Source organism: Besnoitia besnoiti, chromosome IX (genome assembly GCF_002563875.1).
Source record: "Besnoitia besnoiti strain Bb-Ger1 chromosome IX, whole genome shotgun sequence".
Lineage (NCBI taxonomy): Eukaryota > Apicomplexa > Conoidasida > Eucoccidiorida > Sarcocystidae > Besnoitia > Besnoitia besnoiti.
This window is the reverse complement of record NC_042364.1, coordinates 1,989,678-2,015,922: the sequence shown is the minus strand read 5'-3', so window position 1 is coordinate 2,015,922 and position 26,245 is coordinate 1,989,678. Positions and strand designations below refer to the sequence as shown.

The 26,245-nt window shown below is 59.5% G+C and overlaps 4 protein-coding genes across 4 annotated transcripts; 2 read left to right on the top strand and 2 right to left on the bottom strand.

Annotated features, from left to right (window-relative positions):
* Nucleotides 1-1,638: 1,638 nt before the first annotated feature.
* Nucleotides 1,639-2,547, bottom strand: BESB_014530 (Cof family hydrolase subfamily protein; the record flags this gene model as incomplete). The annotated part of the gene is made up of 1 exon (XM_029360182.1): nucleotides 1,639-2,547. One exon carries the CDS (start codon nucleotides 2,545-2,547, stop codon nucleotides 1,639-1,641), a length of 909 nt encoding a protein of 302 aa, XP_029216849.1.
* Nucleotides 2,548-6,193: 3,646 nt separating this feature from the next.
* Nucleotides 6,194-14,291, top strand: BESB_014520 (putative long-chain fatty acid CoA ligase; the record flags this gene model as incomplete). The annotated part of the gene is made up of 17 exons (XM_029360181.1): nucleotides 6,194-6,260; nucleotides 6,753-6,834; nucleotides 7,398-7,512; nucleotides 7,905-8,061; nucleotides 8,563-8,732; nucleotides 8,946-9,233; nucleotides 9,628-9,706; nucleotides 9,908-9,985; nucleotides 10,176-10,309; nucleotides 10,583-10,638; nucleotides 11,061-11,149; nucleotides 11,543-11,607; nucleotides 11,764-11,889; nucleotides 12,249-12,590; nucleotides 12,893-12,982; nucleotides 13,372-13,641; nucleotides 14,226-14,291. The coding sequence occupies 17 exons, from the start codon at nucleotides 6,194-6,196 to the stop codon at nucleotides 14,289-14,291; spliced, it is 2,274 nt and encodes a 757-aa protein (XP_029216848.1).
* Nucleotides 14,292-17,903: 3,612 nt separating this feature from the next.
* Nucleotides 17,904-18,578, top strand: BESB_014510 (SAG-related sequence SRS33; the record flags this gene model as incomplete). The annotated part of the gene is made up of 1 exon (XM_029360180.1): nucleotides 17,904-18,578. One exon carries the CDS (start codon nucleotides 17,904-17,906, stop codon nucleotides 18,576-18,578), a length of 675 nt encoding a protein of 224 aa, XP_029216847.1.
* A 2,995-nt stretch (nucleotides 18,579-21,573) lies between these two features.
* On the bottom strand, nucleotides 21,574-25,122 carry BESB_014500 (uncharacterized protein; the record flags this gene model as incomplete). The annotated part of the gene is made up of 3 exons (XM_029360179.1): nucleotides 21,574-23,128; nucleotides 23,381-23,536; nucleotides 24,251-25,122. 3 exons carry the CDS (start codon nucleotides 25,120-25,122, stop codon nucleotides 21,574-21,576), a joined length of 2,583 nt encoding a protein of 860 aa, XP_029216846.1.
* Between the last annotated feature and the right edge of the window lie 1,123 nt (nucleotides 25,123-26,245).

Here is a 26,245-nt window from a genome sequence, read left to right as displayed (position 1 = left end):
TCCAAGACGCTTGGCGTTTCGCGCACGTAGAATCTTCTCTGATTCATCACGTGCCACGAGCTGACGCCGGAGTCGACGAGTGCGTACACCTGCGCGCTGCACACGGCTGCAGTATGGTGAGAGAGGCGCACGCGGCTTCACGTTGCAAACTGACGAGGAAGCACTTTCGGTTGCTGGCTCCAAGCTGCCTCACATCGCTCTTCGCTTACACAGCCCTTCTGATCGTGAATGTAGTTCGCGGCGAACTGACGAGGACTTGGCACGCCTGTCCCTACTTAGGACACAGGTGCGAGGCGGCAGCTGTGCCTCAGGTGATTCCCCTAAACAAACCGAATTCTCCGCGCGGTCCTCTGGAAATCCCAGGTACGTAGTATCCAGATGCAACAAGCGCCCCTTAAAACCCTGGACTGCAGATCTTCGCGCGCACTCGCCACCGCGGAGTCTCGCGGAGGGCAGCCACCATCCCGTCTCAGCGTCACCTACAAATTTGGATGGATACGCGCGCATAGTTTCCTAGATGGCTTAGAAAAAAGCGATGCAAGCTGGAATCAGCTATGCCGGCCTACTCAGATGAGCGTGCCGGGTGTTCCTTCTGCTCGTGGACGTCGCCGACGGGGGAGCGTGTTACGGTGCAGGGAAACTGCTTCGTTCTGCAAAGCTGCCTGCCGTTCAGTAGGGCAGAGCGACTTTGTTCCAGGATATACCCCCGCTTTCGTGTCAGGCCTGACTACGCCTGAACGTTCCACGTGTGAACGCCGCTAAAACGCGAGACTTATTGCGCAGCACGGCGGGGGCCCTGCCTACAGCGTTGCGTGTGGGCGGCGTTCACAAGCAGCCTCTGTATTTTCCAGCGGAAACAGAGTCGTTAGGTTTCTTCCCGTTCATCCCGGCGATAATAGTGTCTTCCGCCTCTCAATCGGCACAAACGCGTCTCCTCACGCTGGCGAATTTGGAAAATTCGAGCGTGAGACACTCAAAATCGCAGTGCCAGAAAAGCGCCTATCCGCTTCCTACGGAAGCTGGCCCTAGAACGGAATGGAGCGCAGACTCCACCGCGCCGACGCGGCAACTAACGGCACTCAAATCGGCTGCCTGACGACACGCATCTGCCTTGTAAAAAATAATCGACCTTCCCCCCCCCCACCCCCCCCCCCCACCCCCCCCCCCACCCCCCCCCCCCCCCCCGTTTCCTTGATCCCGGGGTGAGTGCCAGGAGTCCTCTTTTTCTCGCGCGCGCATACACCCGGTGACTAGAGCTCTTTTGCCGCGGAACCGATTCCCACCTGACACGGCATGGAGCCCCGCAATGAACAACCAGATCGCTTCACAGACAAAACTGCAGGTTTGCATCGTGAACAAGCGGGGTTCGAGCCCAGCACTGACAAGCAGATACATGTGCGCGCCTCGCGGCCATAGGCATCCTCGAAATCCGAGGCTGTGCAGAATCTTCGCGCACGAACTCGCCGCGCACAGACAGCCCTGCGTGGGGGTCCTCGCCTCCTTTTCTCTTCGCCGGCTCGACGCCCGCTTGTCGTCTTGTTCGCGTTTTGCGAAATGCCTCAGCCGGCCTATACGCAGGTATAGGACTGATGCATGCCGGTTTCTTTCTGCCTATTACTCCGATGCCCGGCGCGGCGCCTAAACTGCGGCCCGCGGCGCATGGACATCTTTGTCTTCCAGTTCGTCGCAGATTTCGTTGCAGACGAGAGCAAAGCCGTCCTGGTCGTTGGTGACTGTGACGAACTTTGCCGCCTCCCTAGCCTCTTTGCAGCCGTTTGCAACGCACACAGAGAGGTCTATGTGGCGAAGCATCTCCAAGTCGTTTTCGCTGTCGCCGAGCGCCACGGCTTCCTCCTTCCTCAGATGCATGCTGGCAAACAAGATATCGAGCCCCTTTGCCTTCGAAATCGTCAGGGGAATCAGCTCGACGTTCCCGGGGATCGGCTGGACGCACCGGCCGTTGCGCTTGTGCGCAAAGTCCTCCAAGAGCGCGCGAAACTCCGCGACCTCGGTTTGATTCCCATTCACAGTTAACTTACAAAACTGCATTTCCTTCAGAGCGTCGCCAGACGGCACCACGAAGGGTGCGCCTTCGTCGTATTCGTCGTGCGTGTGCCACGTGTGCTGATTCTTTTCGATGCAAAATATGCCTTGTTCGTTGTAGCCGCACAGCCGATTCAGGAGCTTTCGCTCCTCCAGCAGTTGCATGGCAGCCTTTTGCAGGTTTGCGTCGAGGTACTCCGCGTGCAGCAGATCGCCTGTGGGACCGTACACCACGCAGCCATTCATGTAGACGCCTGGATAGGCATCCGGCATCCCCATAGCCTCAAGCTTTTCAGGACCGATGCATTTGACCGTGCCCACGTGCGGGCGGCCGGTCGCAAACACGCAAGCAATGTGTTTGTCTCGAAGGCGCCTGCATGCTGCAATGTTCCCTTGAGACACGCCGTGCGAAGAGTTGAGGAAAGTTCCGTCAAGGTCGGTAACTACCGCCCGAATCGGAACTCCGCGTTCTCGAACGCATGCGCGGGAAAACGTCTTTTCCATGGCCGTACGCAAGGAAGAAGCCCCAGCACAGAACGGCAAACACGAATGCAAAGGTGCTGCCACACGGACTGAGAAATTCGGACGGGAAAAAGTCACTGGAAAAACGAAACTCTGAACAGATACTGCAAGTGAATAGGGCAGCCGCCGGCGGGAGTTGGCGCTTCCCGGACGCTGCAGAATTCGCCCGGGATTGGCGCGGAAGCGACGAGACACAGTCCAGAAGCCAGGACTGAAAGAAAACATCTCGTTTACACTGTTACGCGTAAAATCCTGTGCACAACACGCGAAGAGTGCCAATTTACAATGACAATGAGGACGCACACGGAAAACACGCGCCTTTTCTTCTGCGCGCCGCCGGCCGAGTCTTCAACGGGGCATTGCGTCACGCTAGAGCACAAACGCCTTCACTTAGTTCTTGTGTCTAGCTGGAAGATGAACGCGAGATAGTTCTGGGATGACGGCGCCACGATGGTAAAGGTGCAGGGTGATTGGATGGGCAGGATACGAGGAAAGAAAAAGGAACGCGAGAAGGCTCACCTGCTAGCTGCACACGGCGTTGCTGAGGCACGCGGGAGGCGCGACAACACTGGCGGGGAGGGGGGACGGAGAAAGTAGAACATGAGCTCGTCAGACCAACACGAATTTTCGGCACAAAAAAGGTAAAGCACCACAACACAGGGGAGAAAGCCGTTTCCGATTCTCTCTCCAAGCGAATGGTGGCGGCGGAGGTGTGCTAAACCCTAAACAGGGGGAGGGGGTGTGGATCGTAAGTCCTTGGCGAACCGGCTGCTGGCGTTGTAGGCTGCGGGTGACTGGCAACTGGACGCGCCGCTGGAAGGCAATCAAGAGCTCTACTTTTTACCTACACGCACCAGAGCTTCATTTCCTCTCGCGTACTGGCAACAGAGAAGGATACATGGCGCCGCACTCTTCCGCCATGACCTGTACAGCCAAACGTGCAGACGCGCTCAGAGTCTTGCTGTAGCGAACAATACCCCTTTGCACGGTTCCGCGGAACCAACACCTTTGAATAAGGCGACGTCTGACACGTGTTTGTAACCTGAGACGCTGAAGTGGGAGATTGGAAGGGGTGCTACCATGCGGGTCTGGTCATGCCGTCATCAGTAAGGGCAGTCACCGTGCAGGAATGTCTTCTGCTCATGCGAATTCGCCATCCTCCAGTCTATGCGGGAACCAGCAAGGAAGCTCTGCACTAACTCGGCAACAAAGAGAGATGTTCGCGGTAGAGAGTGGCCTCGTCTCTGCTAAGAGAGTCAATAGAGCGGAAACTGTTGCTCGCATGATGTTCGGAAACGCCACGTAAGTATCGCCCCTTCTGCCAAACGTGAGCTCAGTAGCCCGGTTTCATCGGAGGCCTTACACAAAACACAGGTGTGTTCCTAGCCGTGTACGCGTCATCTGACTGTGTCTCGCGAAAACGAGGGCGCCGGAGCACAACACAGTTCTTCCTTTATCCGCCTTCTTTGCAGAAGCTGTTCTGTGCATGTAGAGCTGTGGATTCTCCGACTAATTTTGATATCTGTGACGGTGGTGGTGTGCGCTGGCGGCAGCGCGCGCAAGGTATCGCCGAGTGAAGAACTTTCCCCCACCGGTTCTCCTAAGCTGCAGAAGGGATTTCCAGTCACTTCTTTGCGCTTGCTGTCTCCTTCGATTGCGTCCCGTCTCATCAACCCAGTTCCGTTGTGTGGAACTCGAGTACGGTCGCACATGCCCATTGCTGCCACTGTTGCAGCTCCGAAGGGCACGGGCTGAAGCAGCCGGCAGCCAGCCGGTGTGTGCCTCCTTTCTGAACGACGGTGAGCTACTCTCCGTCGAATTCCCACCCACTCGAGCGATAGCGGGATTCCGAGACCCCTACTACTTATGACAAATACACTGTTTGTTTGCGGACTCCAAGTATACAAGCCCGCAGCGCACGAGCTATTCTTACCTGTGTTTAGCTTGTTGTCCGCAGATTAACTCAGACGAAAATTCGAGGTATTCCCTAGGCCAATAACAGAGGATCTCTGTGGACTAGCCTGTGCCGTGTGGCGCTCACAAAGAGAAGGCATTGCAGCTTCCCGCCATGTATTTGTCCAAGCTGAGTGACCGGGGCGTGCGCCCGGTTCGAAAGGAGTCCTTACACAGGGTCGAGATATTTCTTTGGTAAGACTGGCCTATTGGCTCGCGATGCGGGGTGCGTGTGGCAATCGCTTTTTCCGAGACTCAAGAGCGGCGTCAGAACCCAAGGATCACCCTGCGTCCTCGCGCGTCCGCCGCAGTGTTCCGAACAGCGTGTCGAGGGAAAGTCTGCGCCAACACATTTGCTTGTTTTCTTGGCTGTGCAAGGGGGCAAGCGCAAGCGACACTTGATGACTGTACTGCTCATTCGCTTCGCCTTGTCTGCTACGAACCCGCCACCCTCTTGCGGAAGGGAGCGGGAACCCCCCGGAAACGTCGCCCGCCTGGGGAGAGACACAGCGCGCGAGCATGTGGCGACAGACTGAGGGGCGTGAAACTGTGGAAATGCCCGGGTGTGTTGGGTTGATACAATCGTTGGTCTGGAAATCGTACACGCTCGTTCGCGAGGTTGCAGGGATCCAATTGCAGCTCTTTTTCACTGTCCAGTCACCCGTGAAGTTCCAAGTCCCAGCAGACGGCGCTGCGGTTTGTGTGAAGGATCTCAGGGGCCTGCATTCCGGGCTGTCAACCCTCGGGTGGTTCTGTGCACGCGTCTTCTGGCAGGAAAAGAAGAGATTCGTTCTCCTTCCACTTTCCCGCGCGATTTGTGATTTGTGCCACATGCTTTTGTGGCGTCGATTTCCTTTACGGAGCGAACGGCGCGCGAGTGAGCAGGATCATCTTAAGGGCGGGACTTCTTTGCGTGTCCCCGACCGGCCTTGCAACCCTCACGCTCTCCTTTGCTGTTCTCTTCTCTGCCGTATCTAGCCCTGTCTTTCGCACATCTTCTCCTCGGCGTTTTCTGCCTTTCGGACAGCATTTCCGTCCCGTCGAGGTGTTGGGCTTGTCGTTCCCCGGGCAGTAGTCTTCGGTAAGAAGCGCCTATGCTGCTGCAGTTGCACAGTGCCCTGTAAGACGGCACTCGGCGTAAAAAATACCAGAGGGAAGAACAGAAAACGCACGGGCAACATGGGTCGCTGCGGACGCTAATGCTCCGCCGGCTGGCGCCTCTTCTTCGCTTCTGTATCTCGAATCCCATCTCAGGCGCTTCTACCATCGGCGCACAGCGCAGCACTCCTCTTGAGCCTGTGTCACCGCCCTCGTGTCGGCTCTCTCTGACTCTTTCTGTGATTCTGTTTACACACGGCTTGATTTTGTCTGTGGCGCGTCGAGGCGGAGGGCATCTGCGAGCCGTCCCGCTCTTCGCGGTCCCGGCGACGCCGGGTGTCTGCAGCCGCATGCAGCCGACCTGTATCTCCCTGTCCTCGCGAATACCAGAGGGCACCTGGCTTGCGAGTGCGGGCGAACCCGTCGCTGTCGCCTCCGTCTCCTGCTCGAGCTCCGCACAGCCGCGGACGCAGCTGAACTCGCTGGCGTCCGCGAGTGCGCGCCGCCGCAACGGCGACTTTTGTGGCGTCCTCTGTTCTGTGTGGAGCCTCCGCAGGCGGTTGACTGCGAAGACATCATGGGGAATTCGCAGAGCGGCCCGCAGTTTGTCTACAACGTGCCCGTAGAAGATCCTGCTCCCAAAGGTATCTCTCCGGCGCTCGCCCTGCTTCTCCTTCGCGGCGCAGCAGGGCGGAGGCCCGCCCGCACGACTGCCGAGAAGCTGTCCTCTAACGCGCGCGACAACAGATCAGGTTCCGCTTGGCTTTCGCTGGGGCCGGATGCGCGACGCGACCAGCTCGCTCGTCTGCGTGCTCTCTAGTCCTCGCGCACTCGTGTGACTGCATGCAGGCCTGCATGGGCAGACACCTGTGTAGCTCCTCCTCTGCCTCCAGTGTCTCTCCCTCTGCGGCGGCGACGCGCCTCACGTGGTGTCTCTTGAGGCGGGGCCGGGGGGGGGAAGGAGCCGGGGGGGGAGGGGCGGCGGCGGGGGGAGGGATTATATATCTGGGAGCAGGCAGAGATTCGAGACTCGACTCTGTCGAACTTGCAGCACCTGCATGTCCAGCTACTCTTCACGTTTTTGCTGCTTTTTGTATAGCGTGTCTGTCTGGTGCTGCGTGTTCCCCTCTGATCAGGGAAGCGGACTTCCGTATACCGTTCGTTTTTCCGCCCCGAGTCCCTTCTCCACAACTTCACAGACAAGAAATGCCGCAACATGTAAGCGGTGCTGTCGCCCCTCGGTTTCATGTTTCCATGTTGCCGCGGCGACGCCGTGGCTGCGCACGCCTCTGGTCGTGCTCACATGTTTACTTATGCATGCATGCGTGGACGTCGAGTTTTCTGTTTGTTGAAGAAGGCCTTGCGCGGCTTCGTTTCCGCGGCCGCCTCTCTGCATCTGTTCGTCTCTCCGATTCGTACCGACGCGCGGATCTCGCGCTCCCTCGGGTGCCTCTAGCCAGCGCAGCGCCCCGCAGCTTTCGCTGTGGAGGCGCTTCGTCCTCAACAGGACTGCGAACCCCTGCGCCCAAGGCAAAGGCATCCTCTAGAAAACCCTCCCTCGTTCCTGGGCATCTGTGGCCCCCGCTCAAGCGCTTCGACACCCCTCCTGGCGCGTATGGGGCCTCCTCGTCGACGCGACTCCGACTCAGAGGCACGCGCGCGATTCCAGAGAGAGAGGAATGGAGAAAAGGAGAGAAAGCAGTGGAGGAAAAGGGAGAGAGAGAGAGCCACGTGTCGGCAGGTTTGCGTGTGTGTGTCTGCCTCTTTTTTTCGGTGCGCAGGTGGGATGTGTTTCAGCGCGGCGTCGCCGCTGCGCCCGACGGCCCCTGTCTGGGCACTCGCGTGCGGAATGCGGACGGTTCTTTGGGCGCTTACCAGTGGAAGACTTACCGCGAGGTGAGGGCTCCGAGGGGCGGTGGACGTGCTCACGTCTCACCCAAGAGAGAGGCAGCCTCAGCGTCGGGTTTTGCAGACAGACCGAGTAGTGGGGAGCGACTGGCCTCTGCGAAGGGGCGGGGGGGGTGGGGGGGGGAGGCGGGGGAGCAGGATGCAGGGGGCAGAAGGAGGCTGGGCGCGCGCTTTGCGCTTGCAGTCGGTCTGGAGCGCATAGGAGGGAAACTGTGCCTTAGCTTGCATTTACAGGTGCGGACGCTGAGGGTTCACACAGCGGTTCGCCTTGCCTTCGCCTTCCATCTTCAGGGCGTGCGACATCAACGAAATGACACCTGAAGGTAGACATCCTGTCACACGTTTTGGTTTCCTTCTCCGTCGCGCGCTGTCTTTTTCAGGTTGAGCAACTCGCGCTGCAGGTCGGGAGCGGCCTCCTCAGCATCCCCGACGCCGTGTCGAAGCTCCATTTCGACGACGAGATTTTTCAGAAGGATCTCCGCTTCCTCGCCTTCTACAGCAAAAACCGCGAAGAATGGGTCATCTGCGAAGAAGCCTGTATGTGGCGTTTCCGCCCACCCCGGGCTCACACAGCTTGGTGCACGTCTCTGCATGCGGATGTCGAATTGCCTGTTAGACTCGTCTCACCCTAAACCCTAAACTTGGCGTAAAATAAGTAGGGAGACGGACTCTCTCTCCTCAAATCTGGCCCAACGCTCCGCGGTGAGGAGCTGCGGCCTTCGTTTCCTGTTGGGTTTCGCTGAGCGTCGTCTGCAACGCTTGTAAAGGCGAGCACCGATTCGAGACGCTGAAGAACGGAGGTGTGTTCTGTTCAGCTCGTTTCGTGCTCCCCCTGGCAGCTGCGTGTGCCTTTTCCTCCGCTCATGGTTGCTGTGCTGGCGACTCTCCGTCAAGGTTTTTCACAGTTCCCGCCGCACGAGGGGAGGGCGACATCGGGGGGGGGGGCTTTTCGGGCTCTCTGGCCCTATGATTGACCCCGCGTGCGCAGCCGAGCAGGAAGGACGCACCAGAGGCGCGCGTGTCTTCTTCTCTGCGCAGGCAACGCGTACGGCATCACGATCGTGCCGCTCTACGACACCCTGGGGCCTGAAAGCACAGCGTATATCCTGTCGCAGACGCGCCTGCAGTCGGTTGTCGCTTCCCAGGAGTGCGCGGCGCGCCTGCTGGACGCCCTCGAGGCGGTGCGCCAGGCACACGCAGCCGCAGCTGTGCCCGAAGGAGACACGCAGCAGAAGAAGGCTGAGGAGGCGGAAACGCCGAACTTGACGGAGAAGGAGCAAAGCGAAGACGCCGAGAAATCCGACAAAGAAAAGACAGAGGGAGAGAAACCCGAGGCGGCGAAGGAGGAGGGACAGAAGGAGACAGAGGCAGCAGCAGATGCCGAGAAGAAGCCAGAGGCGGAAGGAAATGGGGAGAAGAAGACAGACGCGAATGAAGAGGGAGAGAAGAAGGCAGAGGTGAATGAAGAGGGAGAGAAGAAGGCAGACGCAGCAGCAGATGTTGAGAAGAAGCCAGGGGCGGAAGGAAATGGAGAGAAGAAGACAGACGCGAATGAAAAGGGAGAGAAGAAGACAGAGAAGGAGGGAGAGCAAGTGTTTGTCAAGTATCTTTTCCTCATGGACGACCCAGGCGCGCCGGCAAAGGCCCTGGTGGAACGCGCAGAAAAGCTCGGCCTCCAGGTTTTCACATGGCAGCAGCTTCTGCAGAAGGTACGTGGAGACAGTCAAGAGCTTCGCTTGCGCTCTGTCGAGAAGCAGGCAATCCGCGGAGATGAGGCACTCTGCCTTGGTTTGAAAACGCGAAGCGCAGACGGCGCTCGGGCCGCGCGTGGGTTGGGGAAGACCTTCTTGAGGCACAGGAGGGTTCCTTTTCAATTGTGAGGACTCGGAAGACCGCTGAATGACGGAATTGTCGTTTTCGCACTAAGTGGCACCGCATGGTGGGTTTTTGTTAAGTCCTGCTGTCGGCTTCCTCGCTTGTTGAGAGCCGCTGCGGTCGCGTCGTGTCGGCGCATGCGAGAGAGGCGGGACGGTCCCTCCTTTCCTCTTCGTCGACGCTTGCGCAGCGGAGCTGAGAGAGAGTCGCGTTTTTTTTCCTGTTCAGGGCAAAGAGAATCCAGTGCCGCTCACAGACGACGTTGTCTCGAATCTCTCGACAGTCAGCACAGTCTGCTACACCTCGGGTAAGCATTCATTCAGAGCTCTTCTTCACCCCAAGAGAACTCCCTCTTCGTTCTCGTGGCCGCCCTGTCACGCTTGTGCAGAAGCTAGAAATGTTTTTTTTCGCGCGGCGCGTCTGTCGCTTGCCTTTTCTCCGCCTCTCTCTTCCCTCGCTGGGGCTACAGCGGCGCGACCACGGGCCCCGCTGACTTTTTTTTTTTCAGGAACCACGGGCCAGCCAAAGGGTGTGATCATGTCGCACGCGAATTTCGTCGCGACCGTTGCGGGCGCCATTGAAGGCCGTAGGTTGCTCGAAGATTTTTTTCCCAGGCGTTTTTCTTTTGGGGTGTAGGGTTGTTTCATGACAGCCGGCGTCCAACCTCACTCGTGCCGCTGTCCTTCTTTCTTCGCGGCTCGAAAGATAGCAGGTGCATGAACATGGAGCTCTGGGACCTGGATTCGACCGCGGTGTGCAGTTTTTTCTTTTTTCAGCGATCACGACCCCTGGGCTCGAAGTGCGGACGGGCGACGCGTATCTCTCGTATCTGCCCTTGGCGCACATTTACGAGCGCTCGCTGCAAAACATTATGTTTTCAGTTGGCGGCTGCGTAGGGTTTTATGCAGGGGTGAGTTAGCAGCCTTTCCGTTCCTCGCTGCAGGCATCGATGCCACAGCAGACTTACCAGACAGAGCGAGAAGTGGGAGAGGGGGGAGGTGTCTCTGCTTTCAGACTCTCCTGAAGGCGCGTCTGCAGCTGTGTGCATGTTGGAGGAGGGGAGCACAGGGCTCGGTAAAACCCGCGGGAAGGAAGGCCAGCGTTTCGTGGCGTCCATCCTCGCAAGGCAGAGACAGAGGGGGAGCCTCTGTGTGTGCCTGGTGCCTGCGTCTCTGCGCCCCAGGACACTCTCAAGCTCCTCGACGACATTCAAACGCTCGAGCCGGCGGTCTTCAGCAGGTGCGTTCGTTTTTCCTTGTGGGATCCTTCTTCTGTTTCGCGGCCGCCCGTGGCGCAGAGTGGCGCCGTGAGCCCCCCTTCCAACGTCTCTTTTTGAGAAAAGGCGAAGCTGCCCACGCACCGACACGCCAGCAAACAAATACATAAATATGTACACATTTATTTGTGTTGAAGACGCATGAGTGCCTGTTTGGTGCACGTCAATATGCGATACTCGGGGTCGAGGGAGGCTGATAAGCGGCGTCCACCTGCCAGGACGACAGATTCTTCTGGAATATACAATAAAGAGTGGAATTGTGCGTTAGTTTCACGCATTGAAACTAACGCACAGTTCAACTCCCCGAGTCAGAACATCTGCACTCGCAGGCGGCCTGTAACGCACGGCTCGCTGTCATGGAGGCTGTTTTTTTCTCGTTTTCCAGCGTGCCGCGTCTGTTTAACCGCATCCACGACCGCGTCTGCGACAGCGTGCGCGACAAGTCAGCTTTGGCGCAGGCGCTCTTTAACCAAGGTACGCACAAACTGCATCACTCGCCGCAAAAAGCTCAAGTGAGGGAGTTCGGCCGCTAATATTCTCCTTCGTAATCCCTAGACCCTAAACCATTTTCCTGCCACGCCCGAGGAGTGGGGCGTGGTGTGGCCTCGCGCGGAGATCCTCTCTCGTCGTGTCTGTCCGCTGTGTCTCTTTTCTTTCCTTGCTCTCTCCCTTTTTGCGGCTGCGGCGCGTCTCGTTCTCCTCGTGCCTCGCGGCGCTCGCCTCTGCGCGGCCTCCTTCGAGGTGAGCGTGTGTTTGTCGCTCTTCCCTCGGCGCATGCAATTCCCTGCGTGTTCTACGCCGCTGTGTGTCGACCCTCCGTGCTGCTTGTGCTGCGCGCACCGCCTTCTGGCGCCTCTCTACCTGCAGGCCTCGCGACGAAAATCAAGAAAATTCAAACGACGGGCTCGCCCGTCCACGCCACGTGGGACAAGGTGAGGCGAGCGAGCGGGGAGGGCGAGCTAGCCGTGGCCTCTGGGCGGCGCGGCCTCTGGGCGTCGCAGGCGCGCGTGTTTGCGGAGTCAGCCCTGCTTGAAGCCCTGTTTGGAGTCGCCTGCCTCGGGTGGGGGGTGTGTTCCCTTTTTCCGCAGATAGTCTTCAACAAAACCAAGGCCATGTTCGGCTCGAAGCTGCGCTACATGCTTGTGGGATCCGCGCCGCTCGACGACTCGGTTCACGAGAAGATTGAAGCTCTCTTCAGCGTCCCCCTTGTGGAGGTAAAGCGGCGCAGTGCGCGTTTCCGTCCCTCCCCCCCCCCCCCTCCCCCCCTTTTTCCCCGCCTCTGATGCTTCTTCCAGTCCTCCTGTTGCGTGCGCGTGCAGCTCTTTCTCTCTGTGCGCCCTGCCCTCTGATCCAGCCTTACCTTTCATGTAGATATGTTAACCAAATAAGTTCCATCGTTGTCGATATCTCTGGTTGATTTTTCGTTGACGTGTTGAAAAAGTAAATTCTAGCAAATTGCCGGTCGGTCGGCGTTTCGTGGCTGCCCAAAGACCTTGAAAAGTCTCGAGCGTCTGCGCTCTCCGCATTGTCGCTCTCACTCGGCCCCGGCGGTAGTCTCTGAGTGTGTCTTCAGGGCTACGGGATGACGGAGACGATGGCGGCCTCGTTCATTTCGTGGGCGGGCGAAAACACCTGCGGGCACATTGGCGGCTGCTGCCCGTGCGTGGAGTTCTGCCTGTTTGATATCAGCGACGAGATGCCGCAGCATCGCCTGGACGATCCCCACTTCCCTGCCGGCGAGCTCTGCCTGCGCGGCCCCACAATCACTCCGGGCTACTTCCGCAACCGCGAGGAGACGCTCAAGGCGATCGACGAGGACGGCTGGCTCCACTCCGGCGACGTCGCCGTTGTCGTGCCCCATACGAACACCGTCAGGATCATCGACCGCAAGAAAAACATTTTCAAACTCTCGCAGGTGAGATGTCGCCGCCCCGCCTGCGGCCTGCGCAGGCGACGAGTTCAAGCGGAGAAAGAGACACAGAGCCTTGCGGCAGCGAAAAACACGTCGGTGCAGTGAACCGCTCGCTCAAACGCCCCACCTCCCCCCCTCTCCCCCCCAGCCTCCGCCGGAAGCGGGCAAACGCGGTGAACCCTCGACCGTACAGCGCCGTTTTTGAGTAAGGGCTTTCGGTCTCAGCCTGCGGAGGGAGGGCTGTGTGGAGGATCGCCGTCTGCCGGTGTTGACTCGCGCGTTGTGCCGCTCTGCGCGCGCTGCAGGGAGAATACGTCTCGCCCGAGAAAATTGAGAACGTATATATCCAGGCGCCCCTTGTCTCACAAGCCTTCGTCACAGGCTTTTCCACTCAGGTGCGTTGACAGAGGTTTCAGCACCCTAATGCGATGTCTGAGTGTCTGATGCACCGCGTAGCGGGTTTTAACGTGCGTGGATTCCTAAATTCCGCACGCGCCGGCAGCGCGCGGGTCGCAGGCGGGAGGCCTCGCAGAAATCGCAGCCGTGCTTCACGCACCCGCACAGTCGCCACCGTTGCGTGCTTGGCTTTTTCTGCTTTTCAGGAGTACTTACATGTATTTGGAAGTCTTTGTATAACTGTGTGCCTAGGACCACGCCTGGGTCCGCGCGTCGCGTCGTCCACGAGCGTCGGCGTGTCTGCGTGCCCGCCGTCTTCCGGCGACCCGGACTGGAGCGAGGAGGCAGTTTCTGCTCAGAGCTGCGTTTTGAACTCTCTTTTTTTCAGTCATACCTCGTGGCGATCATCGTGCCCGACGCTGACAAGGCGAAGAAGTGGCAGAGACAGCGCGGCCAGGAGCCGACGGAGTTGGCAACTCTGTGCGCCTCACCAGAGTTTCACAAGGCTGTAGCGGAGAGCATGATGAATGTCGCGAAGGAGCACAAGCTGAAGGGCTTCGAGATCGTGAAAAAATTCCGCCTCGTCGCAGAGCCATTCTCCATCGAAAACGATCTCTTGACCCCCACCATGAAAATCAAACGCTTTCTCGCCAAAGAGGTAAACGAGTCACTCCCCAATATCTATCTATGCGTATCTGCCTCTATATCTACCTGTCTGTGAATCTATCTATCTGCTTATCTCTATATACTTCTATCTACGAGTCTATATATATCTCTATAATTCTATCTACATGTATATATTCGTGCATATATGTGTGGTTGCACGCGGAAGCAGAAGGCGACGACTGTGTCCTTGCGGCGCCTGCGCATGGACAGAGCACTTGCGGAGTCACGGCTAAAAGACCCTCGGATAGATGTTCTTAAAGACACCGCGAAACGGACACAAGCGATACGAATAAGGAAAGATAGGAATATGTATTCTTTTGCACATAGATATGCGAATACCTGTGGATGCATACGTGTGACCGTGGAGGGGTGTGCAGCCATGTATGCGCGCTGTATATGTCTTTTTGTCGGCACGCGCCGCCTCGGGTCGCATCGCGCAGTGAGACAAGCAGATACGAGATCCTCGGGATCGGGTCCTCGCGAGAGTCTTCACTTGGGCCGTTAACCCCCGACACTGTTCCTCATGCTTCTCTGCCCGGATGGGTTCCTGTGCTTTCGCTGCCTTCGTCGGTGCAGCGCTTCGCGAAGGAGATCACCGCCCTATATTCGGAGATGGGCGCTGAGTCAAAGAAAGCAATCTGAGTGGGACCTTGCGGCTCACGCACTGCGCTGCATACTTTGGGGACGGAGCTTGAGCGAGTGCGCTGCCCAACAAACGTGACGCGCATGCGTCGGGAGTTTCGGCTACCATTCGCACTGCAATTGGTAGCTGCGTGCTTCCAAGCGGCGCGGGACCTGCCTGCAAACGCCACTCTCCACGTCACAGCGCGTCCATATTTCTGTATATATTTATGTATATATAGGGGTATATATATAGATATATATGTATGGATATATAGTGTAAATAGTTGTAGACGCATGCCTCTGGTTGCATGTGTGCGAGAGCGTACCAGACGCGGGCTGGCGTCGGCTGCGAAGTCATGTCTATGTGAGACTTTCGATATTTTGGCCTATATAGTTAGTGCGTCTTCCCCGCATCAATTAGCGACAGAGGCTGCGTTGGTGGCGCTTAGGCCTCTTAGGGTTTTCGGGGTCGGCGTAGGCGAGCCCGGCTCTCGCCTCCTGGCGAGTAAGGCCTCCGCGCGTCCTTTTCCGCGGTGGCGGGGCTGTGTTGCCTGGTGCCGGCGTGAGGATTTGTTTTGTTTCTTCGTGCCTACCTGCATCCCAGTACCGACAGACGCTCGTTTGTTTTGTTCAAAGGATACGGGCGATCGCGCGCCGTCTCCGCACTGTGTTTTGTCTGGTAAGTCTTGCGGCGAATGTGTCTCTGTGCGCGTTCGCGTGCGTGAGTGCCCCGTGGTTCCCCGGCTCACGCACGTGTGTGTTGTTGCATGCATGCGGGCGCGTGACCATGCGCGACCCGTGTTTTTGGGCATTTGAAAATCCTGGTGAGCGTCTTCACCCCCAAGCAGCTGAAAATGCAGCCTGGGCGCCTAGAGGTCAAGTCAGTCGGCAGACTGCACACCATCCCCTGAGGACGCCGCCTGCTAGACTGCGGTGTTTGGATGTCTGCGTTGTCTGTGTGCCCTGACGAGTGCTCTTCGGGAGAACGCTTAGCAACTAACTCGCGCAGAGTAGTTTGTCGCGAAAGTACCTGTGTGTGCATGGCACCAATGCAAGGACGCTGGGGTGGCTGATAGAGCGTGCTGCTTGCGGGCAACCGCGGGCGGGGGTCCCCCTTGTCTGTGCTTGGAAGCTTTTGTAGGCGACTGATTTGTGGATGTGTGAACCTTCGCTTTGCGTCACGTTGTTGAAACACCGCGCCAAACAGCCGTTGCATACTTTCTTTTCCCTGCCGCTGCTCGCCGAGAAGCGGACTGAAGAGGCAGGCCGCTCTCCGCGCCGGTCTGTGAAACGCGTCGAGAGCAGTAGGCGAGGGAGCGCCGCCGCTGCGAGTAGCTGTTCGAACTCAGCGAGGAACGCAGCAGTTCAGCGAAGATCAGCCTCCACTGCTAGGTGACCCCTGCGGCCAAGTAAGTCAGTTTTCCTCTAGCAATATCTATGCCGTCCAAGCTTTTGAACGCGGCAGCAGCGCTGACCATGCGCCGCCTGCGTTACCGCTCGCGCCCCCACGCGCGACGGCCGCTCCGGGTGATTCAGCGACTGCGGAGACTGCTCTAAACTCGCGTACTGCCTGTGCTTAGCACGAACCCTGCAGTTCCTCCTCACGAGGTTCCACAGTTCCTTCCATGGTGCAGACGCAGTCGCGGAATGTATGTGCAGCGCACGCAACGACGCGCCGCTGTACACAGTATGAATCTAGCGCGTATGGCGGGAACTGACGACGGCGGATGCGAAGAGAGCCAATGTTTCGGCTACGTAATTAGAAAACCACCCGTTGTTGTCAGTCCGCTTACGCTCTCGCCGGCGGCGGCGATGCGCTCCTCCGGGTCGCGACGCGTCCTCCGCGTCGGCGGTATGGACCGCGTGAGTTCTTTCGTTGGCGTTGTTTGGCGCCCATCTGTTTCGAAACCCCAGAAGGACCCCCGGGAGAACCACTTCTTCCCCGACCCCCCGTCTTCTGGCCATGTGCGCTTGAAGCAGGAAAGGCGCAATCGAGGCAGTGCATTTGCCGTGAGCGACACCGAACGACGGCGTTGCCTGGTGTACGCGCAGGATGTGTGTTTCATGTCAGTGGGTCTTAGCAGGTCGGCGGTGGAAGGCGGCTGCCACGACCTGAAAAAAAACGGTGGCGGGCAAACGCAAGTCTTTGCGTGCTTCTTTGCTACCGAGGCTGGATCCTTGGGAGAAAGCCGCGGTTCGGGGGAACTCGACAGCATGCGTTTGGCTCTGCCAACACCACTGTAAGCCAGCGAGGGGCCTGGTGCGTTTTCGAGGTACGCGGTGCGCTATTTCTGGTTTGTCGAATCCGCTTTTTTGTCCTTGGCGTTTATTTTGCGTGGGTTGAAAGTTCCCGAATCGTTCCTCTCCGAGGGGCAAGAGGAAAATTTCTTCTCCCTTCGATCGGCTGAAGAGATGCCCCCAGGGGTCCTGACGGTCTTCCTCGCGTACGAGCCCCCGAACCGCGTGCGTCGCGTTTCGTTTCAGTTCACTCTTCTGTTTCCGCGGTGGATTTTGCTTCTGCCGCCCGCGGTGTCCGTGTGGTGTGAATGGGGATGAGACCCCGCTTTGCATTCGCTGAAAACCGCGCAGTTGTCGTCGTTCCGCGGCACCGCTGCTGACGCAGGCGCCCGCGCGGCCGTCCCCGCTTTTTGCTCGGTTGCCCTGCGCTCTCTTCTGCGTTTTCGGCAGAATTATTTGAAACGCTTCGCGCTTTGGCTTCAAAAGTGGAGGGGACGCGCGTTTTGTTTCGCCTGACTTTTTTTTTGCGAGCCCGCGGTGTCTGCTTCTCTGCGTTCGCTTGGTGCTCAGACGCTGCCCAGTGCGCGCGCAGCTGCCTGCTGCCTCTGGCATCGCATCGCACCGGCAAGAAAAACCCTGCGGGAAGATTGTGGCCTCTCGTGCATTCACTTGAGGCTTCTGTTTGTTTGCCTTTTCATCACCGGGGTATCGACACGTGGACCGGCGCGCTCCTAACCGAGGAGTAGCTCTGGTTCGAAATCACCGTTTCATTCCGCATGAGACCCAATGCCGGCCTACCTCGTGTGGGCTCATTTCGCAGTGAATTGTCTTTCGAGGGCCGGTTTCCCGTCGTGTGTCTGTATCAGCAAGAATGCAGGGGGACTCAGGCGCTCCGCCTTGTGTTTATTTGGTGAAGTTCAACTCCATTTAACGCGAAGCGCAGGTCTCTGGGGCGGCGCGACAGGCCAAAGTTGCTCAAGTCCTACTCGCAACGAGGAGAGCGGCAAAGTCCGCATGTTTCCCTTCGTAAAGAAGAGCAACTGTTTTAGGGATTGAGCTCCCGCGTAGAATCGAGAGGTCGGCGCTGCCTCACGCCACACACTTTTGCTGCGGCGCTACCTTGTTCAGGGCCCACACATCTCCTTGTCTCTTCATCCCGAACTCTTCATCCCAGCCATCTCCTCGTGTCTCTTTTTGTACTCTCGCGCGCGGAAAACTCTTCAGGCGCTGACAGGGTCTCCTCTGCCGGCTCAGAGGGGGGGGGGCACTCCGCAGACGGTCCGCCCTCCTCATCTGTGGATGTCCCTTGCTACTGCTTCCTCCGTGGGGTCGTTTCTTGTGTGCGGGTTGGCGCATGCACCCGTTTGTCTTGACGTAGGCTTTGTCGGCAGCATGGCGCCTGGGACAGTCCTCTCCGCCGGACCGCTCTGCCCCTGGCGTCTGCGGCGCGTTTCGGCGCTGGCCGTAGTCTTCTTGGCGCTCGCCGCCGTCGACTCGCGAGCGAACGTGATTCGGAAGATCACGTTCGAGAGCTGCGACTCGCGCAACCAGAAAGTGATTCTGACGGTGAACCCCGGCGACTCGCTGTTCATTCGCTGCGCCGGCGCCGTGAACCCGGTGCCGAAGCACATCAACGTCGCCTGCTGCCACGACACCGGTGCGCGCTGCACGGAGGAGACTGAGAAGACGTACCAAGAGACCTTTCCCTCGGCGCCGCCCGAGTTCATTTTTTCGTACGGAGACGGCATCAACAGTGCGTGGCAACTGAAGATCCCAGAAAGCACCAAGGCGCCTTACCCCTCCTTCAGCGTCGGCTGGCAGGGCCCGCCCTCCTCGCTCGTGAACAACGGCGTCCGCACCGCGCCTCAGACAACTGTCGTCATCCGCGTCGAGGAAGCGATGGACTCCGAAATCCTGGTCTCCATCACCTCCACCATCTCGAGGTCTGCCGCCCCCGCCTCCACGCTCGCCGGGTCGAAGCAGAAGGAACTGCTGCGCGGCGGAGTCCTCGCGGCGCTCGGCTTGCTCGTCTCCTTGGCCGCGGGCGGGCGCTGGGAGCGGGGCTAGAATACGCGCGAAACAGACAGATGCCTCTGAAGCGCCGGGCTGCGCTTCCAACTACAACTTCTGCCACGACCTGCTGCAGCGGCGAGAGGCCGCGGGGGACAGCGTCGCATTTTGCCGAGTGACGGCGGCGCCGCGACAGCCGGTCTTCACGGGCCACAAAGCGGGCCCGCGGCCCGGGCGAGGGGGAAGAGGGCGGGGGGCGGTGTTGGGGGGCCCGCGCGGAGGAATCCGAACTGTCGATTTCTTCCGGCTACATCTGGAAACTTTTTGGCGAACCCCGGTGCAGTGACTCTTGTAGAGAGAAGCCAGAGGAGGCGCCACGCGAACGCACAGCGAGGAAAAACCCATGGAGGTTCGGGGGCCGGGACCCGTGGGGCTCGAGAACCCGGCGGAGGGCCCGGCGGGGTAAAACCCCCGGCGCGAGGACTCCTCACACGGGAGAGGGGGGGGAGGGGGAAGGGGGTGATGTGCGCACAGCTTGTGTGAGGGAGTTCAGATGGCGGAGGTCGTTTCGGCCGCGCCAGATTCGTTGGCGGCGTTTTCGGTTTCCTCGAGAAGCGGGAGAGAGAGGAGGGGGGGGGAGAACGGGGGGGGCGAAGGGGGGCGGAGAAGGGGGAGAGGGGAGGAGCGAGGACCGAATCAGGTTTCAATGAAGGTCAGCCAAAATGGAGGCGGAGGGCTGGACGGGGGCAGAAGCGGACTCTGTAGGTGCGTCGCGTGGCTGACGGCGTGGTTTCGTGAGTGTCTCCACTTTGCCGGGTGCGGTCTCACCGTCAAGCTGTCGCGCAGCCAAAAGGACGTTCGCGGCTGAGGCCGCTGGCGCTCCTCTCACACGTTTGGCGGGAGCGCCGCACGAAGAAGAGACGACTCTCGTGAGAGCGTTAACGTCTTTCTTTCTCTCGTCTTTGTTGCGCAGAGGCGTCCTCAAGGTCCAGAGGACGTCTCTGCAGCCCGAAGAAGAGACGGAGAGATAGTGCCGATACTGCCCCCTCTTTCCCTCCCCTCCCCCTTCGCGAGGATGGAGGGAGAGGAAAGCGGACGGCGAGGCGACGTGAATCGTCGGTCGCCCCGCATCGTTCTGCCGCGCGGGTCACGACGCAGATTTTCGCTGTTTCTGTGGAAGTTTTTAGAAGGGCTGGCGCTGCGCGACGGTGCCGCGCCAGGGGAGCGAGTCCTGTGTTTGATTCGCGTTCAGCCGGTCTTGAAGACGGGGATGAAGGGAACCAGAAGACGGTGAAGTCGTGTAGTCCTTGGCATAGTCTCGGAAAACGCGAGGAAGTGGCTTGGCGAGCCGCAGGGGGCGAGCGGAAACGCGCAGCCGCGAGCGAGCCGCGCCGCCGCACAAGACAATCATGGAGGGAAATGAGCGACTTTTTTTTCTGCGCCTCGCATCCGCCAGCGCGGGCGGGCGTTTCGTTCTAGTGAGGAAGGCTCTACCAGTTTCATGTTCAATGTTCTTTATGCCTGTCCCGCGACGTTTTCCTTGCGCACTGTCAACGATTTGTCACTGGAGTCTCTTGGTACACCTTTCTTTCAGCTGCGGTTAAGCTGCATCATCACCCAGCGCGCAGGCTGGCGGCGGCTTTCTAGAAACAGAGACTGCATGTGACGCCCACGACACAAGCTGCTTCCACCCGAACGAATCCTCTTGTCAAGCAGCAAAACGCAGCTCAGTGCCGGCAGAGCGACACGCAGAGAACTGGCATCAAAGAGACGTGTGCTCCCCGCCCCACACGGGACTCGGAAGCGAGCGACAGAGCAAAAACGCGAGATTTAGCTTTCTCAAAGTCGCGCGACTTTGGGAAAACCCCAGAGAAGGCGAACGCACAAAAGAGTCGGTGGAGAACAAACAGATCCGAAGAGGTTCGAGAGCACCAGCGGAGACTACTGAAGGCGCGCGTCGGGCGTCACTTGAGGAGTAGCAAGTTTCCTTCCCTTTCAGACTACTCCAGAGGGTTATAGGAACGAGCTGCACACGTGTGACTGCCGGTGCCCCGTCTGCGCACGGTTGAAGGGGCAAAAGTCCGCTGCGCCAGGCGAGACGCACGGGCTTCGAGCCTCTCAGCGCGCAGTCAGCTATTGGGTCTCCACGCCTCACCCCTTGTAGCGTCTTGAAATTTAGATTCACTCGAACCTTACGGACATCTTCTCTCCTCTCTAAACTAAATACATATATACATATATATACATATATATGAAGGGCTCATATATACACATATGTATAAATATATATATATATACATATATGCATGCTTACATAAAACGCGCATTCGCGTGAGACTCGGCCTGAACCGTGCTTCTGCCTCGTGGGTAGCCGGTCTTTGCCACTCGCTGCGGCTCAGATCCATAATGCGTTTTTTCAATCTGCGACGCTCGCGCGCGTGTAGGCGTCAAAGGAAAAGGTCATTTTTCTGAAGCGACCGCCACACCTCCAATCTGCCGAGCCTCGCCGGCCGCTAGCGAGGCCTGAGGGGTGAGGCGAAGGGCGAGACCGCGCCTCTCGCTCGTTTTCGTTGCGTCGAGAGACTACCTGTCTGCTGCCCGATGGGCTCCGTGTCGCCCGCTTGCATGCCTGTGTGCCGCAGAGGAAACCTCGAAAGTCTGATTGCCTCAAGCGGAGAGAGCCGCCTAGAAGGCGAAGAAACAGTGAAGAAAGTGCTTCAAAAATGTGGCTCGCGGGTCAGCGGGCGTCGCGAGAGTATAAATTAACAGAGGGCGCCTTCGACATGGCGCCCCGGCACGAATGCGCAGCGAGAGCATCGGTCAAAGAAGAAGCGAATGGAAGATTCAAGTCGGCATGCAACAATGAGTAACTGAAAAGTCAAGCCGAGGCGGCGGGACCACCTTACGAGCGCTGATTTTCATTTTTCGCGATCTCCGCAGACCTCAGCTGCATGTCGAGTTTCGGCGAGTTCATTTTCTCGCTGGGGGGCTGAGAGGGACAGGGCCACTTGGGCGAGACGCCTCAGGCGCTGCGGGGGTCGCTGCCTTCGCTTCATCGTTTCTTCTTTCGCTGATCTCTTTCTTCTCTGTCCCTGGGCTCTTCGCGGCTGTCTCGCTCTCGCGCGCCGGGTTTCGACTCCTCGCGGGCCTTCTTGTGCGACTTGGCGCGCGCGCAGCGTTTTTCCGCGTCCGCGTGGGCGTGTTCACGCCCCTCTCTTGGCTTCTCGAACTTGTCTCCTCTCCGGTCTTCGCGGCGTCGTTTTCGCCCCTCCTCGAGAGCCTCGCGCCGCCGCTCTTCTCCTCCGTCCGCCTTCTCCTCTGCGTTCCCTTCACCGCCCGCGGCGTCCGCGTCGCCGGTATCCGCAGTCTCCGCCGCGAAGGGCAGCGGAAAAGCCGGAAAGGCGTCATTTAAGAGATCGTCCTGCCACTGCGCGGCTTGCCGCAGATCCGCGAGAGCCGTCTTCACTGCGGCGGCGTCCACGGCGTACGGCCCCGCGGCCTCCTCCGCTGCCGCCGAGGAACTGGACTCCTCCGAGGCGTCTCCGTCTTCCCCCGCCGACGCCTCCCGCTGCGCCGCCCCCAGAGGGTCATTCACCAATCCCAAAAAGCTCTCCACGTGCGCGCTGAACGCCGCCAGCACGTCCAGAACCTTCGCTTCTTCTCTCCTCCTTGCCTCTCCCTCTCTCACTGCGGCTTCTTCTTTCCCGTCTGTCTCTGCCTTCACTTTTGAATCGCCTCTCACTTCGGCGTCTGCTTCTACTGCCGTTTCCTCGGTCGGTTGGGCTCGCTCCGCTGTGGAGTCCACGCCGCTCGCGGGCAGGCGCGCGAGGATCGCGGCGCGGACGACACAGGCGGCGGCGAGGGCGGTCGCCGGTCGCTCCAGGACGAAGGGCGTCCGCGAGATTAGCAAAAACTCGCGCAGCGCGCCCTCGTGGAGGCTGCGCTGCAGCTGCGCGTACCTCAGCCCGCGCCCTGGCCAGCAGGCGCAGCAGCAGCGCGCGCCGCGCCGCGGAGACAGGGCCCCAGCCGCGTCTGGGGACAAAGGCGGCTGGCAAGGCGGCTGGCCAGGCGGCGGCCTCCGTGTCGCGTCGGAAGAAGAAGCGAACGAGGAGGAGGAAGAAGCCGATGAAGCGGACGAGGAAGAGGATGTAGAAGGACACTTGGTTAGGAAGGCTTTGACGTAGAGGCGCAGCGCGGCGAAGGGGAGGTGCACGGGTCCTACGTTGAACCGCAGCGCGCGGAGAAGGGCGCTCTCGTAGATGCGCAGCTTGTGGCAAATGATGCGAAACGAAATCGCCGAGTCGCACAGCAGCCAGCGCGAGGACGATGCGAGATCCTCCAGCGCCTCCTCAGCCAGCACAGTCTCCACAAGCGCCTCCGCGTGCGACCGCGACGGCGCGCCCTCGCGGCCGGGCGAGGTGCACACACTAGGGGACGCCCCAGACGCCGCAAGCACCTTCGGAGGAAGCCCCGGGGCGTCGCGCCCCCTCTTGAGCTCTCCTAAAACCTCCAAAAGGCGGCTGCGAACCTCGCGCAGATCGCTGACTTTCTGCTGGACCGACACTCGGTACATACCGCGCGCCAGGTCGTAGAGCTTCCGCGTACACCTAAGTCAGAGACAGAGAAAGAACGAGGTGAAAAAAGCCAAATAGACACGTGCGTCCTTCCTGTTCTACGCAGAAAGAGAAGACCGTACACGCGCTGCCCGAGCTGGAGCACCCCTCCCCCTCCCCTCCCCTCCAGCACGGCCTGCGAGGCGCCGGCGCCTAGCCTGCTGCGTCGAGGCTGGTGGGCTCCGTCACTTGATCTCCGCGTCGCTCTTTTGCCGCTTCCACCTTCTCTTCTCTGCTCCCTCTCACCTAGATTCCTCGCCGTCTTCAGCGTATTTCCACGACAGCAGGAGGCAGGCAGCCGCGGCGCACTTCCGCTCGAGGCCGCGGAAGAAAAACGAGTCGAAGAAGAGGTGCAGGTACACGCAGCCGACGCTGATGCACCGCGAAGATAGACCCAGAGACCTGCAAACATAAAGCAAACGACGAATCGAATTAAAAACACGTAAAAACTGGCGACGGCCGCCACAGTGCGGAGCACGCGAAGCGGTTGCTGCAGAGGGAAACGGCGGTGCAGACGTGCGGACAAAAAAGCTGCTGCAGCGGAGTTACCAGACGAAGGGCAGGCAGGCGTTTCTGACGGAGTGTCGTCACACTCCACACGGCGACAGCCAACACGCCACTTCGAGTGCAGAGACGATCGCTTTGCTTTAGAAGATCTCCCTCTTCCTTCGGCATCAGTCGACTCCTCTCTGCGTCATCCACGCGTGTGTCTCAGCAGGGGGCAGAAAGTGCGTTACGCGCACCTTTCTCTGACTGCGTAGTCCCCCCTCCCACACGCCCCTTCTCTCCCTCGTGCCCTTCCACTTTTCATTTTCTTTGCTTTTTCGCTGTTCCGCTCCGCCCCCCCCACACACGCTCAACCGTAGGGCGGCTTTTCGCTTGGAAGCGCGCACGTTCAGCGCTCTATGTCTTGCCCGCTTCGTGTTTTGCCTCGCGTGATGGAAGTGTGTTTCACCCAAGCGAGTGTACCCGTTCCGACGCCCCTCCCCTCCTGTAGACTCCTTGTCCCACTTTCGCAGCCGCCCCCACGACTCAGTGGCTCAGGCGGCGCGCGCAACCTGTGCCTTTCTTTCGGCGCTTCTCTCTCTTTTCTCTTCTTCTTGTCGCCGCACTCACTTCCCCAGCACCACGAGGTAGTTGGCTGTGCCCAGCAGAAGCATCCGATCGGCCTCCCGCTCGAGAATCCGCCGTGTGAGCTGCAGCCGAAAGCCGACGGCCTCTGCGCCGCCCCCCCGCACCCGCCGCGCCTCCCGTGCGTCCTCTCCCGCCTTCAGCGCGGCCGTGGCGTCGCTCACGAGGGCGCTGAGGAGACCTGCAGCGCCGGCCTCTGTCTCGCTGAAAGTCGCCTCGCGATGCGCGTCTCCCCGCGCGCCTTCACTAGCCGCATAAGCGGAAGGCGAGACGCCAGCAGCGGAACACTCCGCCTCGCGTGGGGAGCTTCCTGTCTCTTCTCTGTCTCCCTTGGACTGAGCAAGGTCTGCGTGCGCGAAAGCTGCCGCCGCAGCCCGCGCCCGAGCCGCCGCTGCCCTCCGCCGCGCCTCCAGCGACCGCGGTCGCGCCCCTTCCACAGGGGGACGGCCAGTCAAGGCCGACTCGGCGTCGTCAGGCGGGGTGGAGGCGACAGCTCCGGAGGCCGCAGAAGAAAGCGAGTTCGCCTCAAGAGCGAGAGAACCTGGCGAAGCCGCCGTTCGCGAGCTGCATTCGTGCGAACTCGATGGAGGCCGCCAGGATTCCGGGTTGAGAGAACGGGAAGCGGACGCGGGGGGGGGAGCCAGAGACGAGGGGAAGGCAAGCTCGACGGCTGGCGCGCGTCTGGGCTGCGGCAGACGCGGCGGGCAACCCAGAGACTGTTGCGCGGCTGGCGCATCGCGCGGAGCAACGCAGCTCGCGGAAGAAAAGGCGGCAGTTGACAACGTGGGAGCAGGTGTTGAAGTTTTCCGAAGATCTAGCCGCGCAACGGCCGCCGACGGGGGCGCCGCACCTGACATGGCTGCTGCGGCTCCGCGTCTCGCGCCGCGGACGCTGGAGATGTCGCAAAAGCAGAGGGAAACCGCGAAGAGCAGGTTTTCTGTGAGTCGAAGGAAAGTGGAGGGACTGCCGGCGCGGCCATCTTTCGCAAGAAGGCGTAGCAGCGCCGTCGAAAGACTGGCGCAGAAATAGCACCTGGGCGGCAGCCGCTTGAGAAACAGAAGAAGACAGGACGCTCACTTCGCGGGGAGGAGACGCAGTAAAGCGCTCATGAAAACGAGCGGAGACTACGTGGTCAGACGGAACGAGCGCTTTCACCGCCGCCGGCGCTTGCATGTTCGCCGGCTGCGCCGACTGGACACTTGCGCGCAACAGAGGCGCCTAGCGCGAACTGCTGGATTGCGCCAATGCGACAAACCAGAGTAAATCGTTTGAAAGAGAGCGCCTGCAAGTGGGAGGCAAGCAAACAATGTCTCGGAAGTTGCATTCGGCTGGAACCCTATTCTAAATGAAGAGACAAGGCGAACATGCGCGCGGTGCGCGGTCACACGCTGAGAGAAAAGCGCGACGCGCTGCGACTGTGCCCGCTCTCGCACACCCGCCGATGCGAGCCCCCCCGCTGGCAGATATCTATCGCCAAGTTCCTTTCTTTCGTTTAAATTGAAAGCGCGGCCTTGCAACGCGTGAAACGCCTGGAAGCAGTACAGTGTGTCTAGGCTGCCAGAGGGCAGTCTCTTCAGTGGCCTACGCTGAACCCGTGTATACGCCGGCAACACCACAAGAATACCTCCAGAACTCCAGGTAGGTAGCTACCTACACGGCTGCGAGCTTAGCAGGCATCGGCTCAAATATTCAGGTGTCAGGTCTGCGGTTGCTGTTGGCGGAATCATATTTTCTGTTGGGAACTGCTCGAAGCGCCACCATCCCCGTTTTACGCACGCTAGGGTTTCGACTCTGCGTGGCCGTTACCCCGTGCGCGGCAGCGGCGGTGAGGCTCCTCTCTGCCTCGTGTGTGATGAATTCCCTCGCATGTGTAATTCCACAGCCTTCCTAGTGCACATTTTGTGAGCCATTCGCCTCTTTTGACAGCAACTGACGGCTCGTATTCGCTGTCAGCCCCGTCCGTCGTCACGCTGTCTCTGT